This window comes from Oncorhynchus gorbuscha, linkage group LG14 (genome assembly GCF_021184085.1).
Source record: "Oncorhynchus gorbuscha isolate QuinsamMale2020 ecotype Even-year linkage group LG14, OgorEven_v1.0, whole genome shotgun sequence".
NCBI lineage: Eukaryota > Metazoa > Chordata > Actinopteri > Salmoniformes > Salmonidae > Oncorhynchus > Oncorhynchus gorbuscha.
Window position 1 is genome coordinate 28,955,106 of NC_060186.1, and position 15,233 is coordinate 28,970,338.

General features: G+C 44.1%; 1 protein-coding gene across 3 annotated transcripts in view; it reads left to right on the forward strand.

Moving 5' to 3' along the window:
- The window catches only part of LOC123994753 (segment polarity protein dishevelled homolog DVL-2-like), a 47,337-nt gene extending 32,664 nt beyond the window's left edge, over nt 1-14,673 (forward strand). For 2 of the 3 annotated variants that reach the window (XM_046297712.1, XM_046297710.1), the window contains exons 7-15: nt 857-926; nt 1,110-1,249; nt 1,334-1,410; nt 6,718-6,785; nt 7,018-7,209; nt 7,608-7,739; nt 10,280-10,456; nt 10,828-11,052; nt 12,566-14,673. In XM_046297712.1, coding sequence (XP_046153668.1) covers nt 857-926; nt 1,110-1,249; nt 1,334-1,410; nt 6,718-6,785; nt 7,018-7,209; nt 7,608-7,739; nt 10,280-10,456; nt 10,828-11,052; nt 12,566-13,119 — 1,635 coding nt within the window. In that variant the 3' untranslated portion in view covers nt 13,120-14,673. The remainder of the gene's footprint in view (nt 1-856; nt 927-1,109; nt 1,250-1,333; nt 1,411-6,717; nt 6,786-7,017; nt 7,210-7,607; nt 7,740-10,279; nt 10,457-10,827; nt 11,053-12,565) is intronic. The other variant, XM_046297711.1, reaches the window with a different exon arrangement.
- The last annotated feature ends 560 nt before the right edge of the window (nt 14,674-15,233 follow it).

The window sequence follows — 15,233 nt, forward strand, 5'->3', positions numbered from 1 at the left end:
GGGAAAGGATGATTACTTTGAAGAATCTCAAATATAAAGTGTTTTGATTTCACACTTCTTTGGTTATTACTTGATTCCAAATGTGTTATTTCATAGTTTTGATGTCTTCACTATTATTCTACAATGTAGAAAATAAAGAAAAACCCTGGAATGAGTAGGTGTGTCAACTTTTGACTGGTACTGTACATTTTAAAACCATAACAGATTTCACAACATATTAGGTGTTGATTGTGTACAGGCTATTAAATTGATTTATTAGACTTTTAAAATGTGGACCTTTCATCAGCAGCTTGCATGTGTGGAACCCCTTTATAATAATTAACGGTCAATTACCGTGACCAGCAGTTATTTGCATGACAATTACCAGCTGACAAAATTTGTGTCGACAGCTTTCCACAGTGATGCTGGCCCATGTTGGCTCCAATGCTTCCCCCAGTGTCAAGTTGGCTGAATGGTCCACCACCCAAAGGACATTGTTGATACACACGGGAAACTGTTGCGTGTGAAAAAAACAGCAGAGCTGCAGTTAAACATAAACCGGTGTGCCTAGCACCTACTACCATACCCTGTTCAAAGACATGTAAATTGTTTGTCTTGTCCATTCACTCTCTGAATGGCACACATACACAATCCATGTCTCAACTGTCTCAAGGCTTAAAAATACTTATTTAACCTGTCTCCTCCTCTTTATCTACACTGATTGAAGTGGATTTAACAAGTGACATCAATAAGGGATCATAGCTTTCACTTGGATTCACCTGGTCAGTCTGTCATGGAACGGGCAGGTGTCCTTAAAATGTTGTATGCTCGGTGTATGTGATGTAATCGTACGAGTTATTGTTTTGCTGTGTTTCAGGCGTCGTCGTTCAGCAGTGTGACAGACTCCACCATGTCCCTTAACATCATCACTGTTACACTCAACATGGGTGAGTGCCCCCTTCAATTGCTCCCCTCCTTTTCACTTCTATCACCTCACGCTCTTTCATTGCCTTATCTCTAAATAAGGCTCACGTGCTAGCTTATCTGTAAGGTTTCATTTTTCTTATCTGAAATAAAATGGAATAGGATAAAAAAAGACTGTTAGCTGATGTACGGTTTCTCCCGTGCAGATAAATACAACTTCTTGGGCATCAGTATCGTGGGTCAGAGCAACGAGAGGGGTGATGGGGGTATCTACATCGGCTCCATTATGAAGGGAGGGGCTGTGGCTGCTGATGGGCGAATCGAACCAGGAGACATGCTGCTACAGGTGACACACACACAATAAGTTGTGTCTCTTAGAGCTGGAAAGCTCTTTGTTTAAGGTCTATCCTCTCATGTTGCTTCATCTCAGGTGAACGACATCAACTTTGAGAACATGAGTAATGACGATGCTGTCCGTGTGCTGAGAGAGATTGTACATAAACCTGGGTAAGGCATCTCTTTCCTATATGCAAACTTTCAGTCCGTGTCTTGTTCTACAATTGAAGTCGGAAGTTTACATACACTTAGTCATTAAAACTCGTTTTAAGCATACAGTCCATAACACAATACAAAAAGGAAAGTCTATATACAGTGTGTGCAAATGGCGTGAGGAGATAAGGCAATAAATAGGCTATACTAGCGAAGTAATTACAATTTAGCAGATTAACACTGGAGTGATAGATGAGCAGATGATGATGTGCAAGTAGTGATACTGGTGTGCAAAAGAGCAGAAAAGTAAATAAAAACAATACGGGGATGAGGTAGGTAGATTGGGTGGGCTATTTACAGATGGTCTATGTACAGCTGCAGCGATTGGTTAGCTGCCCTCCTTTCAGAAAAACTGACCACGACTCCATTTTATTGCTCCCAGCCTATAGACAGAGACTAAAACAGGAAGCACCCACGCTCAGGTCTGTTCAACGCTGGTCCGACCAGTCGGATTCCACGCTTCAAGATTGCTTCGATCACGTGGACATGTTCCCGCATAACGTCAAACAACAACATTGATGAATATGCTGATTCGGTGAGCGAGTTTTTTAGCGAGTGCATCGGTGATGTTGTACCCACAGCATCTATTAAAACATTCCCCAACCAGAAACTATGGATTGATGGCAGCATTCACGCAAAACTGAAAGCGCGGACCACTGCTTTTAATCATGGCAAGGTGACTGGAAACATGACCAATTACAAACAGTGTAGCTATTCCCTCCACAAGGCAATCAAACAAGCTAAGCGTCAGTATAGAGACAAAGTGGAGTTGTAATTCAACGGCTCAGACACGAGAGGTATGTGGCAGGGTCTACAATCAATCACGGACTACAAAAGAAAAACCAGCCCCGTCGTGGACCAGGATGTCTTGCTACCTCGCTTTGAGGACAATACAGTGCCACTGACACGGCCCGCTACCAAAACCTGCGGGCTCTCCTTCACTGCAGCCAACATGAGTTATTAAACGTGTTAACCCTCGCAAGGCTGCAGGCCCAGACGGCATCCCCGGCCGCGTCCTCAGAGCATGTGCAGACCAGCTGGCTGGTGTGTTTACGGACATAATCAATCCTTATCCCAGTCTGCTGTTCCCACATGCTTCAAGAGGGCCACCATTGTTCCTGTTCCCAAGAAAGCTAAGGTAACTGAGCTAAATGACTACTGTCCCATAGCACTCACTTCCGTCATAATGAAGTGCTTTGAGAGACTAGTCAAGGACCATAATCACCTCCACCCTACTTGACACCCTAGACCCACTCCAATTAGCTTACCGCCCCAATAGGTCCACAAACGACGCAATCACACTGCCCTAACCCATCTGGACAAGAGGAATACCTATGTAAGAATGCTGTTCATCGACTACAGCTCAGCATTTAACACCATAGTACCTTCCAGACTCATCATTAAGACCCTGGGTCTCGACCCCGCCCTGGACTCCCTGACAGGCCGCCCCCAGGTGGTGAGGATAGGAAACATCTCCACCCTGCTGATCCTCAACACTGTGTCCCCACAAGGGTGTGTTCTCAGCCCTCTCCTGTACTCCCTGTTCAACCACGACTGTTTGGCCATGCACTCCTCCAACACAATCATCAAGTTTGCGGACGACACTACAGTGGTAGGCTTGATTACCAACAACGACAAGACGGCCTACAGGGAGGAGGTGAGGGCCCTTGGAGTGTGGTGTCAGGAAAATAACCTCACACTCAATGTCAACAAAACAAAAAAGATGATCATGGACTTCAGGAAACAGCTGAGGGAGCAGCCCCCTATCCACATTGACAGGACAGTAGTGGAGCGGGTAGTAAGTTAAGTTCCTCGGCGTACACATCACAGACAAACTGAATTGGTCCACCCACACAGTCAGCATCGTGAAGAAGGTGCAGCAGCGCCTCTTCAACCTCAGGAGGCTGAAGAAATGTGGCTTGTCACCAAAAGCATTCACAAACTTTTACAGATGCACAATCGAGAGCATCCTGTCGGGCTGTATCACCGCCTGGTACGGCAACTGCTCCGCCCATAATCGTAAGGCTCTCCAGAGGGTAGTGAGGTCTGCACAATGCATCACCGGGGGCAAACTACCTGCCCTCCAGGACACCTACACCAAACGATGTCACAGGAAGCCATAAAGATCATCAAGGACAACAACCACCCGAGCCACTGCCTGGTCACCCCGCTATCGTCCAGAAGGCGAGGTCAGTACAGGTGCATCAAAGCAGGGACCGAGAGACTGAAAAACAGCTTCTATCTCAAGGCCATCAGACTGATAACAGCTATCACTAACATTGAGTGGCTGCTGCCAACATTCTAACTCAACTCTAGCCACTTTAATAATGGAAAAATTGATGTCATAAAGGTATCACTAGCCACTTTAAACAATGCCACTTAATATAATGTTTACATATCCTACATTACTCATCTCATATGTATATACTGTACTCTATACCATCTACTGCATCTTGCCTATGCCGTTCGGCCATCACTCATTCATATATTTGTATGAACATATTCTTTCCTTTACACTTGTGTGTGTGTATAAGTTATTTGTGGTGAAATTGTTATGTTAGATTACTTGTTAGATATGACTGCATGGTCGGAACTAGAAGCACAAGCATTTCGCTACACTCGCATTAACATATGCTAACCATGTGTATGTGACAAATAAAAATTTGATTTGCTCAGATAGCTGATGTTTAAAGTTGGTGAGGGAAATATAAGTCTCCAGCTTCAACGATTTTTGCAATTCATTATAGTCACTTGCAGCAGAGAACTGGAAGGAAAGGCAGCCAAAGGATATGTTGGCTTTGGGGATGACCAGTGAGATATACCTGCTGGAGCATGTGCTACGGGTGGGTGTTGTTATCGTAACCAGTGAGCTGAGAAGGCGGAGCTTTACCAAGCATAGACTTATAGATGACCTGGAGCCAGTGGGTCTGGCGACGAATATGTAGTGAGGGCCAGCCGACTAGAGCATACACGTCACAGTGGTATAAGGTGATTTGGTGACAAAACGGATGGCACTGTGATAGACTGCATCCAGTTTGCTGAATAGAGTATTGGAAGCCATTTTGTAGATGACATAGCCGAGGTCAAGAATCGGTAGGATGGTCAGTTTTACTAGGGTAAGTTTGGCAGCGTGAGTGAAGGAGGCCAAGACCTCAGAAAAGACCTTCACAAGTCTGGTTCATCCTTGGGAGCAATTTCTAAACGCCTGAAGGTACAAAGAAGCCACTGCTCCCAAACTGCCATAAAAAAGCCAGACTACGGTTTGCAACTGCACATGGGGACAAAGTTTTTTGCTTTTTGGAGAAATGTCCTCTGGTCTGATGAAACAAAAATAGAACTGTTTGGCCATGACCATCGTTATGTTTGAAGGAAAAAGGGGGATGCTTGCAAGACTAAGAACACCATCCCAACCGTGAAGCACGGGGGTGGCAGCATCGTGTTGTGGGTGTGCTTTGCTGCAGGAGGGACTGGTGCACTTCACAAAATAGATGGATCATGAGAAGGAAAATGATGTGGATATATTGAAGCAAGATCTCAAGACATAAGTCAGGAAGTTAAAGCTTGGTCACAAGTGGGTCTTCCAAATGGACACTGACCCCAAGCATACTTCCAAAGTTGTGGCAAAATGGCTTATGGACAACAAAGTCAAGGTATTGGAGTGGCCATCACAAATCCCTTACCTTAATCTCATAGAAATATGGGCCAAAATTCACTCAACTTATTGTGGGAAGCTTGTGGAAGGCTACCCAAAATGTTTGACCCAAGTTAAACAATTTAAAGGCAAAGCTGAAATAAATAACTCTACTATTATTCTGACATTTCACATTCTTAAAATAAAGTGGTGATCCTAACTGACCTAAAACAGGGAATTCTTACTAGGATTAAATGTCAGGAATTGTGAAACTGAGTTTAAATGTATTTGGTTAAGGTATATGTAAACTTCCGACTTCAACTGTATGTGTGCATCCCTTCTGCTCCTTCTACAAAGATAATTATCGATCGATCAATAATAAAATAAAATGTTTTTGCTAAAACGATTATAAGTTACAATCTGTAGAAACTGAGGATAGAAAGGTTAACCGCAAAGTCAAAAAATATATGGCAAATAGAAAAAGAGATCGCTGGGAGGGGTTGAGTGGAGGCATTAAAAACAAAAAAAACTCATGGAAAATATACTTCCAATAATGGAAAATGTATTTAAAAAGAGCTGTGTGTAAACATACAAGATTTTAGACCACTTGACTTTTTCCACAATTTGTTACGTTACAGCCATGTTCTGAAGTGGATTCAATCTGTGTACAATACCCATATTGATGAAGAGATAACAGGCTATTAGAAAGTTTTGCAAAAGGATAACAATAAAAAAACAGATACCTTATTTACATTCAGACCCTTTTGCTATGAGACTCAAAATTGCACTTAGGTGCATCCTGTTTCCATTGATCATCCTTGATGTTTCTTCAACTTGATTGGAATGCACCTGTGATAAATTCAATTGATTGGACATGATTTGGAAAGGCACACACCTGTCTATATAGGGTCCCATAGTTGACGGTGCATGTCAGAGCGAAATCCAAGCCATGAGGTCAAAGGAATTGTCCGTAGAGCTCCGAGACAGGATTGTGTTGAGGCACAGATCTGAGGAAGGGTACTAAAAAATGTCTGCAGCGTTGAAGGTCCCCAAGAACACAGTGGCCTCCATCATTCTTAAATGGAAGAAGTTTGGAACCACCAATACTTCCTAGAGCTGGCTGCCCAGCCTAATTGAGCAATCGGAGTAGAAGGGCCTGTTCAGGGAGGTGACCAGGAACCCTATGGTCAGTCTAACAGAGCTCCAGAGTTCCTCTGTGGAGATGGTTGTCCTTCTGGAAGGTTCTCCCATCTCTGACGCACTCCACCAATCAGGCCTTTAGGGTAAAGTGGCCAGACTGAAGCCGTTACTCAGTAAAAGGCACATGACAGCCCGCTTGGAGTTTGCCAAAAGGCACCTAAAGGACTCTGACCATGAGGAACAAGATTTTCTGGTCTGATGAAACCAAGATCGAACTCTTTGGCCTAACTTTGACTGGTACTGTATATATTATTATATACATTTACAAAAAATATATGGGGGTTGAAATTTATGCAGACAATGACATTGATAGAAGCTACAATCCATCTGCAATATTAAAGCTGATCCACCCCCTAAAACAAAAGACAAAAAAAATAAAGATAATTATCTCGATGTCTCTCTCGCTTTCTCTTTCTCCTTTTCTCTCCACCCAGACCTATTATCCTGACAGTGGCTAAATGCTGGGACCCGTCACCACAGGGCTACTTCACCCTCCCACGCAGTGAGTAACCTGTTATCTCCTAGGCTCTTTCTCAGTTCCTCTTTCCTTGATTCCTTGCATCCTCTCTCCTCACAACACACGAGGTCGAAGATCCAAAGTCCCTTCCCCTCTGACCTTCTCGTTTTGAGAATGAGGAGAGGGAAGACGTGAGAAATCGAGCAAAGACTAAATGCGAAAAGAGCCTCGGCTGAGAAATCCACCCAATGGTAGAGGAGACTACAACCCCTCATAGTGTACACCCCCATTGTTCTTCCAGATGAGCCGATCCGGCCCATAGACCCGGCTGTGTGGGTGAGCCATTCTGTGGCCCTGACAGGGGCCTACCCTCCCTACCCCGGCAGCTCCTCTCTCAGCACCATCACCTCCAACTCCTCGGTGACCGAGACAGAGCGTGAGTCCCTCTGCCTGTCTTTGGCCCACAAAGGTAAGGTCTGTTTTTATTTACTATGTTTGAGTCTTCTCGTGTCGCTTTCTCTCTTGTAAGTCTCAAGTTTTGTCATTTTGCTCATTGATCTCTGTTGAAGATTTGTCAGGGTTTCCCAAACTCGGTCCTGGGCCCCCAAGAGGTGCACATTTTGTTTTTTGCCCTAGCACTACTCAGTTGATTGCAATAGTGAACTAATTATCAAGCTTTGATCATTTGAACTAGCTGTATAGTGTTAGGGCAAAAAACAACATCGCGAGGACCGAGTTTTGGAAATGCTATTTTAAGTTCTCTTCTCCCTCAAGTGTTAAGTTCTGTCTACCTTAGTTGTTGATAATTAATATTTTTTTTTGACAATCTGTTTCTCTTAATCTTACCCTCGTCTCATCTCTCTCCAGGTTTTGATGACTTCAACCTGTCCCTCCACTCTGACATGGCATCGGTGGCGAAGGCCATGGCCTCCCCAGAGTCTGGTCTGGAGGTTCGGGACAGGATGTGGCTCAAGATCACCATCCCCAATGCCTTCCTTGGTGAGAGAACTGCTTCCAGATCTGTTTGTGCTGTATAGCCAACTTCTAGGGTGCTGTTGTATTTGGATTGGAAAGAAAGATTATATTGTTGAAAAGTTATAACTAGTATTAGGGTTTAATTAAAAATATAAACAATAATAATACCGATGACCGGTATCCCAGGACTTCCCAACCAAGCACCTTCACAAAAAAATCTAAATGTGCACGCATGAACCGGACATCAACTTTTATTTTACTAGGTAAGTTGAATGAGAACACATTCTCGTTTACAGCAACGGCCTTGGGAATAGTTACAGGGGAGGTGGGGCAATGAATAAGCCAATTGGAAGCTGAGGACGATTAGGTGGCCATGGTGGTATGAAGGTCAGATAGGAAATGCAGCCAGGACACCAGGGTTAACACCCCTACTCTTAACAATAAGTGCCATGGTATCTTTAGTGACCACAGAGTCGGGGCACCAGTGTAACGTCCCATCTGAAAGACGGCACCCTACACAGGGAAATGTCCCCAATCACTGCCCTGGGGTATTGGGATATTTGTTTAGACCAGAGGAAAGAGTGCCTCCTACTTGCCCCCCAACACCACTTCCAACATATGGTCTCCCATTCAGGGACCGACTAGGACCGACCCTGCTTAGCTTCAGAGGCAAGCCAGCGGTGGGATGCAGGGAGGTATGCTGCTGGCAAACTCTCTGGCATCATTCATAGCCTACATTAGACCAGTCATCACAATTCTAGCAGCCTGCCGTATTTAGCTTACTCCACATAATGTCAATAGAAACCATCACTTACTTGCATGACATCTAGAAATTGCTGTCTCATGTGTAGGCTACTCATGACGCAGTTACTGAAGGCAGTCTCATCTCACATTCACAAATCTCTTTATGGCACTGGTAGAAGCTCAAAATATGAACTGCAGCTACTCACTGGTCACAAAATGACTGGTATATTGTGATTACAGCCGTGCCTCTAGGAAATGGATATTTGCAACATTTGTCCATGATGTTAAAATAACAAAAGCGAGTGCACGGCTAGCAGATAGCGGCTAGCAGATACCATAGACTTCCAGTCATTGTACTAACCCTACTTAGCAGTTGCGCTAGTGCTTGATAGCAACTTACTTCAAACAGGGTGCAGAGACATAAAAATGGTATCCATGAGTTCATCTGACTCTGGGGAAGTAGATATAGAGCGTCATTACCAAAATCACAAAGTGTCCCTTTTTAAACTGGCTGGGCCTAATATAGCAACAAATACTGACATTACACATCCAAGTATATCTGGCCAAATTATGAAAGACGAATTGTACTTTTGAATTCCGTAAAGTCAGTGTGGAAGAGGTGAAATCAACAATGACAAGCAAGGCCTCCCGGGTGGCGCAGTGGGCTAAGGCAGTGCTAGCTGTGCCACCAGAGACTCTGGGTTCGAGCCCAGGATCTGTCGCAATGACGAGCCACCGCTATCTGACAATCTGGATGGAAAATTACCGAAGATAATAGTGGATGATATTTCCACCTCTATTTACCATATCTTCAAGTTAAGCGTACTGGAAAGTGTGTGCCCTCAGGCTTGCAGGGAAGCTAAAGTCATTTCGCTACCCAAGAATAGTAAAGCCCCCTTTACCGGCTCAAATAGCTGACCAATCAGCCTGTTACAAACTTCTGGGAAAAAATGTTTGACCAGATACAATGTTATTTCACAGTAAACAGATTGACAACAGACTTTCAGCACGCATATAGGGAAGGACACTCAACAAGCACGGCACTTACACACTGATTGGCTGAGAGAAACTGATGATAAAAAGATTGTGGGGGCTGTCTTGTTAGTCTTCAGTGCGGCTTTTGACATTATTGAAAAATTAATGTGTTATGGCTTTGCACCTTCTATAATGTGGATCAAGAGTTACTTGTCGAACAGAACAGAGTGTGTTCTTTAATGGAAGCCTCTCAAACATAATCCAGGTAGAAGCAGGAATTCCCCATGTTATCTGTTTAGGCCCCTTGCGTTTTTCAATTTTTACTAACGACATGCCACTGGCTTTGAGTAAGGCCAGTGTGTCTGTATGCAGATGACTCAACACTGTACACGTCAGCTACTACAGCGACTGAAATGACTGCAACACTTAACAAAGATCTGCAGTTAGGGCCTTATTGCTTAAATAAGCCATTGGATTCCTGTCCACATTTCTCCATTTACAGTGGTATAGTCATGTCAATTTTTGGACTTCTATATGTTTTTAAATAGCATTTCCGGTCTGAACGGGAATACCAGGATATTACCGGGATGGTTGCAATTTTCTCCGCAAAGAAAATTGGTAGATTTACAGGCAAAGATTAAACCCTACAGTAGATCATAGGTGGGGTTCTGATGGATGATTGATTGGCATGTTCTGACGTAGTGGAGTGCCTCTACCAACACATCAGGGGTTCTAGTGTTTGGTTCTAACGGATGATTGATTGGCAGGTTCTGATGTGGTGGAGTGCCTCTACCAACACATTGGGGGATTCTAGTGTGGGGTTCTAATGGATGATTGATTGGCAGGTTCTGATGTGGTGGAGTGGCTCTACCAACACATTGAGGGCTTCCAGGACCGTCGTGAAGCCAGGAAGTATGCCAGTAACTTGCTGAAAGCTGGCTTCATCCGCCACACGGTCAACAAGATCACCTTCTCAGAGCAGTGCTATTACATTTTCGGTGACTTCAGCGACTGTGAGAACTGTGAGTAAAACAGCACAAGCCTTTGTGGCTAATTGCCCATAGGCCTGTTTTACTGTACTACAGAGATGGGCAACAGGTGGCCATCCCTGTATTATGATTATTTTGGATAAGAAAATTGTCTTAGTGCGGCACTCCTTTGAATTTCGAAATCCCGATGTGACCCTCGAGCCTTAAGCTGTTGCCGTGCCTTCTGTGCTACATTAGCTTTACAGTTTCGTGGCTGTTTGTTGTAAATATGTATATTTGCCATGGACTTTTTGCGGTTTTATTTTGTGAGAGCTCTGGTAAAATGTCCTATTTATTGAAAATGAAGGTCAAATGATGCATCATACATCACTGATTATAACTGTGCCATTACACTTCTCTCCCAGACATGGCAAACCTCTCCCTGAATGACAACGACGGTTCTAGTGGGGCCTCAGACCAGGACACCCTGGCCCCGCTGCCCCTCCCGGGGGCCACACCCTGGCCCCTGATGCACACGTTCCCCTCCTACCAGTACACCTCCAACCCCTACTCCAGCCAGCCGCCCCCCTACCACGAGCTTTCCAGCTACAGCTACGCGCCAGGCAGCACAGGGAGCCAGCATAGTGAGGGTGAGACTGGAGGGACACCGGGGGGGGGGGTGTACTGAACAAAAATATAAATGTAACATGCAATAACTTCAAAGATTTTACTGAGTTACAGTTCATATAAGTAAGTTAAATTGGCCATATCTATGGATTTCACATGACTGGGAATACAGATATGCATCTGTTGGTCACAGATACCTTTTAATAAATGGTAGGGACGTGTATCAGAAAACCAGTCAGTATCTGATTTTACCACCATCTGCCTCATTCAGCACGACACATCTCCTTCACATAGAGTTGATCAAGCTGTTGATTGTGGCCTGAGGAATGTGGCCCCACTCCTCTTCAACGGCTGTGCAAAGTTGCTGGATATTGGCGGGAACTGGAACACGCTGTTGTACACATCGATCCAGAGCATCCCAAACATGCACAATGGGTAATATGTCTGTTGAGTATGCAGGCCATGGAAGAACTGAGACATTTTCAGCTTTCAGGAATTTTGTACAGATCCTTGCAACATGGGTCCGTGCATTATCATGCTGAAACATGAGGTGATGAATGGCACGACAATGGTCCTCAGGATCTCATCACGGTATCTCTGTGCATTCAAAATGCCTTCGATAAAATGCAATTGTTTTCATTGTCCATAGCTTATGCCTGCCAATACCATATCCCCAATGCCACCATACATTGACATCAGCAAACCGCTCTCCCACACGGTGCCATACACATGGCCTGCGGTTGTGAGGCCTGTTGGACGTACTGTAAAATTCTCTAAAACAATGTTGAAGGTGGCTTATGCTAGAGAAATAAACATCCCCAATTCTCTGGCAACAGCTCTCGTGGACATTCCTGCAGTCAGCATGCCAGTTGCACGCTCCCTCAACTTGAGACATCCGTGGCATTGTGTTGTGACAAAACTGCACATTTTAGTGGCCTTTTGTCCCCAGCACAAGGTGCACCTGATCATGCTGTTGAATCAGCTTCTTAAAATGTCACAGCTGTCAGGTGGATAGATTATCTTGGTAAAGGAGAAATGCTCCGTAACAGGGATGTAAACAAATTTGAGCACAACATTTTAGTGGCCTTTTATTGTCCCCAGTACAAGGTGCAGATGAAATTATCATGAAGTTTAATCAGCTTCTTGATGTGCCACAGCTGTCAGGTGGATGGATTATCTTGGAAAAGGAGAAATGCTCACTAACAGGGTAAATGTGTGTAAACACATTTGTGCCCAAATTGAGAGAAATAATATTTTATTTCAGCTCATGAAACATGTTGTGTTTATATTTTTGTTCAGTGTAATTAATATACATGTGTTAATGAATGAATGAATCATTAAAGAGTTCAGAGTTTTCCTGACAGGCCATACTCAGAAACTTGGAACATTGTAGGGTTATGCAAGGGTTAAATAATGTCTTGTTTGAATCAGAGCTATAGATAGCCTCTGTATGATTCTGGTTAGACTGTGATATTAGAATGTACTCTGCTTTTCTGTGGTGCCTGTTTTCAAATTGTCCTGTCTTCTCTCACCCAGGGAGCCGGAGCAGTGGCTCCACCCGAAGCGAGGGAGAGAGACGGAGGGGAGGAAAAGGCGGAGGAGGGGTGGGCAGTACTAGCGGCCGGGATGAGAAGTCACCGGTAGGCGGAGACGGCAGGGACTCTCGCTCAGGAAGCGGCAGCGAATCAGAGTATTCTGTACGGAGCAGCCTGAGGAGGGGGGAACACGGAGGCTCGGCCACCCCCAGTGAACACAGCCACTATAGCCACGTCAGCCAGCGCTCACACCACCGCGCACCCCCTCCACACCTCCAATTCCCACAGGGCATCCCCCTTTCATACAACCCCATGATGCTTATGATGGTCCCCCAGCACCCCCATCACCCTCACGTGCACCCACACACCCTCCAGGGCCTGGGGCAGACAGGGCCCTCGATGCCAGGCCTGCCCCCTGGCACCACCCCCGGGGGACCTCCAGGGGCACCCCCAACCCGTGACCTGGGCTCTGTGCCCCCAGAGCTCACCGCCTCGCGCCAGTCCTTCCACCTTGCCATGGGAAATCCCAGTGAGTTCTTTGTGGACGTCATGTAGGAGTGGAGACACTACAGAGGGTTGAGTCGCAAATGGCACCTAATTCCCTACATAGTACACTACTTTTGACCTGAGTCCAATGAGCCCTGGTCAAAAGTAGTGCCCTCTGGGACTGACCCAGAGGCTGTATATGGGGAAGTTGGTGTCCAGAATCAGAAGGATGCACGCTGCAGCATAAGGCAACATTAGAGTGGTACCAGCAACATCCACAAGGTGCTTTGATTCATTTGAACTCTTGGAAAGCTTTAAGAGCCTAAACCCAGCCCAGACCATTGTCTCTCTTTGTGATGTTATTGGTTAACCAAGGTTTTATTAGGTGTCTCATCTGACAGGAATCAGTTACCTTTAGATGTTTACCTATCTCTGCCTTATCTTACAAGCTGGTAAACATCTAGAGGAAGCAAAGATGAGTAATTCCTGTCAGCTCAAGATTCACCTAATAAAAACCTTAAATTGAGCTTCATCAAGGGTAATGGGAATACCTACATTTCTTTGTTGTTCAGACAGGAACATAGGTCATTATTATGTCAATTTGTATGATATGAAAACAGAATACATTTCACTTCATCAAGTAATTGTACATAATTCAATGTGCCACGCCATTACGACCACTGTCACATAGCTGTGATCATGTTTCTAAACATGTCACACGTCACTCATAGTGATATGGAGCATAGTACTACTATAGCCTACTTAGGAGGTTAATTGATGTGGTGTTCTTGGAATATGGTACTAAAACACTACCAGCTGGAGAAGAAAAGTCTTGTATACATGCATCTGTTAATTGAAATGGATGAATTCATGCATTCACATTTGATCTACTGATAACCAGCAGTAGGAATGTTTTTTTAATTTTTTTAATGAGAAGCGCTGTTGGGTTTGTGTTTATATGCACTCACGCTCAGGGCCTGTATTCACAAAGCAAGTAGGTAGGCTGATCTAGGATCAGGTGCCGCCGTCCATATAACCGTATTCATTATGATTTGACAAGACTCTGATATGATTGAATAAGGGCCCAGATATTGTGGAGGCCTCCTGTCCTCTGCAGTAACTGGTGAGCCCCCCTGATACATTTGTGATTTGCACCTTACTGGTCAGTCAGCTTGATGCAGTGTGTGAATTGGGCTGGTACACACAGGTACTGATTACTGGCCACTCTTTTTTTTTATATTGGCTTAAATATATGATGAGTACTGCACCCAAAATGACTACCGTACCAGCACTTGTTTCAGTTCACTTCAAACACTGGGTGGATGACTGGGAGATGGAAGCTGGTACAGACCGACAGACTGAAGTATTTGGGATAGCAGTTGGTGAGGGTCAAAGAATGTAGTCTGGCTAAACCAAACAATGCTTATGCTCTCACCATTGTTTGAGTGCTGCATTCAGTCTGGTTTAACCACGCTACAAAGAATGAAAAAGAAGCAAATACAAAATAGTTTATATAGCTCTGATCTCACACTCCTACCCACATTTTGTTTTTTAACTGAGTGACATACACATTTTTTATGTATACATTTATGTAATTGTATTAAAGGTGCTTGATGACGAACAGTTATGCTTCTTAGTATGGCACAGTCAGTAATGCATTGTCATATTTGCTTGTTTGTCACTTGTTCATTTGAGTCATTTAGCGGACACTCTTATCCAGAGAGACTTAGTCAGTCCATTCATCTTAAGATGGCGCAGGTGGAACAACCACATATCAGTCATAGTAAGTACATTTCTCCTCAAAGTAGCAAAGTCCGAGCTAGTAAGGGGGAAATTGCAATTGTATTAGTGTTTTCCCCCTTATTTGTAGATAGCAATTTTGTGTATAAGCCTTAATTGTAATTTATAACTGAACTTCAATGATGGTGGCAAAAAAAAATTGACACTTATTTAATTGTTTTTAGAAGAAGCTGTCCTTGAATAAAATAAAATATGGTTATTTTACTGAACAAAAATAGAAATAACAATTTTAAGATTTTGCTCATTGAAGTTCATGTAAGGAAATCAGTCAATTTAACTAAATAAATTGAGTCCTACTCTATGGATTGTGGGCCTGGGAGGTCATGGGTCCATCCACTTGGGAGCCAGGCCCAAATCAAATGTATTTGTCAAATGTGGCGAAT